The 6,458-nt window shown below is 30.5% G+C and overlaps 1 protein-coding gene across 1 annotated transcript; it reads left to right on the top strand.

Annotated features, from left to right (window-relative positions):
- Window positions 1-267: 267 nt before the first annotated feature.
- Window positions 268-1,521, top strand: LOC111397905 (E3 ubiquitin-protein ligase Praja-2-like). The gene has a single exon (XM_023024868.1). The coding sequence runs from the start codon at window positions 268-270 to the stop codon at window positions 1,519-1,521; it is 1,254 nt and encodes a 417-aa protein (XP_022880636.1).
- Window positions 1,522-6,458: the final 4,937 nt, after the last annotated feature.

Raw genomic sequence — 6,458 nt, 5'->3', positions numbered from 1 at the left:
ATTGAAAGTTAAAGAATATGAATGGATGTGACTTTCAAAAATTAATTTTTCAATCAGAACCAGCTCAATTGAATTTAAAAATCAACCCAAACCGAGACTCGGGTCGATTGTTTTGATCGATTGGAATTGACTTTTTCCAAATTAGAATTTGACCTAAATCCCACTATGTTTATTCAAAATGCTGTTCCAATAGCTTTTCACCTGCATCAATTCCTTTTAACATTTTTCTTTCAGTTTACCAATCCCAACCAATAGACAAAGTCCATGATGCCCAGATTCGACAACGGAGGGGTCAACCTACGACAAGATGAAGAAGAAATCTTCAGGGAACCTAACCCATTCGGTTTTGATTTTGCTTTCGGTTCATTTTCCCTTACCAATGACCCAAACGTCTCCTTTTTCATGCCCGATGATTACAACACCACTTTCAGTTTCAATTTCGATCAGCATACAGGATCGGATTATGGGGATTCCGTGGTCGACTTGAATTCGTTCTTCCGCGCTGGCGGTGGTGGAGAAGAAGACGATGATGAACAGATGAATTTCATCTCCGATCTGTTCGAGGCCTGCATCCCTAGTGACCAGATATCGGAATCTGATTCGATTCCTGCTGAGGATCCGGATCCGGAATTCGGAATTGCCCTGGGTCTTGGGTCGGCTGAAGTCCCCTCCATTGTTGGTCTTCGAGTGGCTGGCATCGAGTCGGAGTCTGATTCTGAGGAATTCGATGTAGATTCTGAGTTACTTAACAATCATGATAATAATGATAATATTGGATTTAATTACCATATTAATGAAAGTGAAAGGGCTTTGAATGAAGAGTATGAGTGGGAGGCGGTAAATGAGAGAATTCAATTTGGTGGGAGGGATAACTTGAATTCAGTGATTGATGGAATTGAAGAAATAAATTTGAATTCAACCATTGATCGAATTGAAGAAATTTCAGTTTCGTCTGAGATTTCTTCGTCTGAAGAAGAAACTATACCATTAAGCAATGATGGAGGAGGAGATGTGGAAGCACGGGATATCGACTGGGCAGAGCTTTTCAGGGAGAGTCATTTAGGAAGAAATTCGGACATGACGAGTGAGGAAGCATATAATAACAGAAATGTGTTTTTAAATGCTCTTGATGATTATCTTTTGGCCATGGAACAGGATATGCAATTCGTTGACTATGAGACTGGTTTAAAGTTTATTCCACCTGCTGCTAAATCTGTAGTGGAGAACCTGTCTTCAGTGGTGTTAACAAAGGAGGAAACTGGGGCAAATGATAACGTGGTTATCTGCGCGGTTTGTAATGATGAGGTTGCAATAGGGGAAAAGGTCACTAGATTGCCTTGTACCCATCTTTATCACGGGGACTGCATTTTGCCGTGGCTCAGGATCAGGAACACATGCCCACTTTGTAGGTATGAGTTGCCTACAGACAATGTGGGTTATGAGAAAATGAGGAATAATCATAGGATTACTGCTAGCTTCCTTAATGCGTTGCGGGTGAGATACAATGAACTTTTGCCTTGAAAAGGTGAAGTAGTTTATAGAGCATGTTCTTAGAGATAGTAATTTGAGCATTTTTATGGAATATTTTGAAACTTTAATCTTTGAATTTTGAAATGATGAGGTTACTTTGATTTTAGATTAGAATTTTAGATTAGAATCCCTGTGCATATACTATTGTTTAAATTACTTTTGTGAAATCTCCAGCTGCATCATATTGCTCAATTCTTTAGATTGTTGGGTAGTTTGTATATTTCCAGAATCGCCTGTCTTGTGTTTTGTTTGCTACACTGCCGTAATGTTTCGAAGTAAGGTCAAGTCATTCGTAGTTTCAAGGATGAGCAGATGCATCGTGCATGAACTGGAGTCATGTTCTCTGCCATTAGTGTAACTTTGTCAGCATCTTAATCTTTCAACATATATTTCATATTTACTGTTTAGAATTTGATGACAAATCAACTATCAAGTACCTTAATATGCATAGTTGTTTTGCTAGCTTGGTCTTCTTCGTTTTCTTCTACTAGAGTTTACCTAGTTTCCTTCTTAATATGCATAGTTGTTTTACCAGCAGTACCCATGAAGTCCCCCTTTCTTTAGGCAGTTAGTCCATTTCGATTATTTAACATGTTTTTATGAAGATTTTGCGTTAGTAGTTTATAGTATTTTTGTCCGAGTGCCATGTTGTAGTTTGCAGGAAGTTTCACAATTTGTAGCATGCCCAAGATTTGATCTACAAGGTAAATTTACTGTCTCTTGTTGACGAGCTAGTGGAAGTCTGATCTTGATATCTCAATAAGCTTATATTCTTTGTCATAATTCTATGCCTTAAATAGTTTCGTGCAAATCACAAAGATAATATGCATCCAGATTCCAAAAATTTTCTAAATTAGGGACATGTTTGGGAACATTCTTTGGATATAAGAATTTTGTCATGTTCTAGAAAGTTAATGTTTCCTTTAGGCCTGAAAATACCATTGGTTAGACTATTCTGAACGTATATATCTGATATTGAAAACATGGAAGCTCATTTTTCTGGCCTTTTCCATGTCCCTGAGGAAAATAGTGAACTCTTTTCTCCCACATTTGTACTGCTATCAGTTATATACAATTGACCATCAAATAGTGACTTAAGGGTACACTTGAATATTGATGCTATCAATGCTAAATTTTGGCAAACTAGCATTTTGGTTTTATAGTTTGCACAACAATTTGCTTAATATGGGGGTGTCAAATTTGGTAGCCTGGCTTGGTTCGACTCGCATGCCTTTGGGCTCAGCTAAGGCGCGTAGTGGGCCATCTGATAATATTGTCCGGTCCTAGCCCTAACCATCTTCAAAATCTGTAGACCAGAGACGGCCAAGAATCCGCCAATAATCCTAGCTATACTTGTTAGGGAGAATCTGTTATATGGACCTATAATTCAACACTGTGACCTAGGTTATCTTTTTATAGTTTTTTTTTTTTTTTCATTTTAGTTTAGTCTCGAGTAGGTATGTTGAGAATATGAGGTCGATGGATCTAGACAGTAGGTTCTTGTTGGGGGATGTGAGCATACTTATTAAAATCAGATTGGACTGGCCGGTCTGGATCGGGAATCGCCAAACCAGATCCTGGTCCAGTTCGAGTGATTCAAATGATCAAGCATATGAACCGATTAAAAACCGGTTAAACCACTAACCCACCGTCTGGCAACAAAGGAGATATTTTACCACCATGACCGTTATGGCAACTGATTGTTCTTAGTCATTTAATGTGATCAAAATATATATATTAGACTTCGGAAAATGGTTTCCTTTATATTCCAAAAATATAATATAATTAAAATTAAAGTCTAACAATAACCCAGTTGAATCATTGACCAATTGACCCAACAATTTTTTCAGATGGTCGGATATAATAACTATGGATGTGAGGACAGTGTGACCCTCTGCCGACCTTTAAAGAGAAGATTACAATGCAAGAAATTTATGGTAGTTGAGCTACAATGGAAATATTACTAGGAAATGGACAAATCCCTGTTTATTGGATTGTGAATTTAGAAAGTGCATAATGAAAAGTCATGGACATTTGTATGGGGAGCAATCTAGACCGTCTAATCATGTTCCAATCTAATGATTCAAATTAATTTTTGCAAAAAATGTGCTTCTATTTGGGGAAAACACATTGAATTATATTGATTTGTAATTCCTTCGTTATTCAAATTCTGTCAAAATAGTTTTCGAATTTTTTCCGAGTTATTGTTCGATGTTTAGAAGATTACAGCCAAGCTTTAATATGCCAGGGTTCATATTGTGTTTATAAATTTTGGAAGAAGCGCTATCTCTTGAGTGATAAGACTTCAGTTTTGATTTTGTTAGATTGCAGGGGTGAAATTTATCTAAAAAGATATTAGTTATCTTATATTTTGCTTCATTTGATCTCCTCATTTCTACGTGTTCTAATGTTTCGATAAGTCTTTATTTTACTCATTTTCATGCACATATCTTGGTTTTGGATAAGTCGAAACTTTATTTGGTAATTTACGTGTCAATAGAATACAAATCATGGACCAAATTGCTCTTAAAATCATAGGACATGCGCTGTATATGGATTCAATATACTATCATTGAATGAACAAAAGACCGTCAAGAACTTGTATTATAAAAACTAGGAGGTTCCTAAGTAGGAACCATTTATTTTTTTCTGTAAAATTGCGTGACCTAATTTTTTGTTAAGAATTTCAATAATTTTGTTGGAGCTCTCTTTTAATTAAAGGAAAAAATCCTTAAGAAAATGAGATTCCTACTCGAAATAACGCGCATGAAAGTAGGAAATAAGTTTTGATCGGATTAAGCGTCAATTTGTCTACCATTATTTTATAATTCCTTTTTTTTTTTTTTTTAAACTCGCAATAAAACATTTTACACATAAATCCAATTTTTATTTTTTTCATTTATTTTTAAAGTACACATTTTTTAAATTTCAATATTCTAAAACTAATTTTCACTTTATATGGTAGACAAACAGGGGCTAGGCTAAATCTTATTCCTAGATTTTTTTTATTTTTTTTATTATTATTAATTTATTTTTTTATTTTTAAAAAAAGTTGACACGGAAACTTTAAGGAAAGTCCAATAAATTTTGGATTCGTTGAGTTTTCCTTGTCAAATAAAAATACAAAGATGATAAACGAAAAAATCAGTCTTGAAAGTTTGATCCCTCTTTATCTTAAAAGAGAGAATGTGAGGTTTATTGTTCATTTTTGTCATATAACTTTTTATAATGAATTGGTTTGGAACTGATTTGGCAACAATAAATTATTCTATTTAATCACGCTGTAGCATTTTTTTCACATGTCATTTCACCATTTTCACACGCCGTTTCACTGCAATGTCACTTTCATTACAATATTTCTCCATTTTCACACACTACTTATAAATAAAAAAAATATTAACTTAAAAATTTTTAAGTATAAATATTTAGATATATTTTGTTTTTTAAATTAAATATTAATAAAAAGACTACACTATCTAGATTGTAAAAAGTTACTTACAAGTATAAAAATCACTTCAAATTATTTAAAAGTAATTTAAAAAACATATAACTTCAACAATTTTAAGTAAATAATATTTAAATATATTAAATTTTTTAAATTAAATATTAATAAAAAATTAATATAATTTAAATAAATAAAAAACATGCATAATCACTCTGTGCATGAAGTGGTCATTATCACTTCGTGCACGGAGTTAATTTTTTTTTTAAAATTATAGTAATTTATTTATTAATATTTAATTTTAAAAAATTGAATATATATAAATACTTACTTAAAAATGTTGAAGTTAATATTTTTTTATCTATAAGTAGCTTTACAATTATAAATTTATTTACTAATTTTAAATAACTTTAAATGATTTTTTTACCTATAAATAACTTTTTACATTCTAGATAGTGTCATTTTTTTTATTAATATTTATAAGTAGCTTTTGCAATTATAAGAAAATGAGGGATTAATATTTTTTTACCTTTAAGTAGCTTTCATTTTTAAGTAAATATTTAGATATATTAAATTATTTTTATTTAAATATTAATAAAAAATACTATAATTTAAATATTGAAAAAAAAAAAACCAAAACAAAACACATTCATGACTACTCCATGCACAGAGTTACTCTTTCCTTTTTATTTTATTTTTATTTTTATATATTAGTTATAGTAATTTTTTATTAATATTTAATTTTAAAAAATTAAATATATCTAAATATTTAGTTAAAAATGTTGAAATTAATATTTTTTTTTATCTAGATGTAGCTTTTACAATTATAAATTTTTTTATTACTTTAAAATAACTTGAAGTGATTTTTTTTACTTATAAGTATCTTTTTACATTCTAGATAGTGTAATCTTTTTATTAATACTTATAAGTAGCTTTTGCAATTATAAGATAAGAATGAATTAATATTTTTTTTACCTAGTAGCTTTTACAATTATAAGTTTTTTATTACTTTTAAATAACTTGAAGTGTTTTTTAATTATAAGTAACTTTTTACATTCTAGATAGTGTAATTTTTTTATTAATATTTAATTTAAAAAATAAATATATCTAAATATTTATATTTAAAAATTTTTAATTTAATATTTTTTTTACTTATAAGTAGTATTTACAATTATAAGTTCGTTTTACTTTTAAATAACTTAAAGTGGTCGTTTTAGTGTTTCATTTTTGCCACATTGATTTTTACATTGGACTGATTTGGTTCTTTGAATCTGACACACAATATTCTTTCTTCATTTTCTTACGCTATCAATTATCAACTATATCCTATAATTTTATTAGTAATAATATTTTTTTAAATAATATTTTGTCACACAATAGCTTTTTTTTTTTAATTGGTAGAGCAGAAACGACGTCCTTTTTTATTTTATTTGCAACTTACATGTTTCCAATCTGACACACAATATTCTTTCTTCATTTTCTCACA

Source organism: Olea europaea, chromosome 7, assembly GCF_002742605.1.
Source record: "Olea europaea var. sylvestris chromosome 7, O_europaea_v1, whole genome shotgun sequence".
NCBI classification, from domain to species: Eukaryota; Viridiplantae; Streptophyta; class Magnoliopsida; order Lamiales; family Oleaceae; genus Olea; species Olea europaea.
Note: the sequence above shows the minus strand (reverse complement) of the source record. Positions and strands in the feature narration are given on the sequence as shown.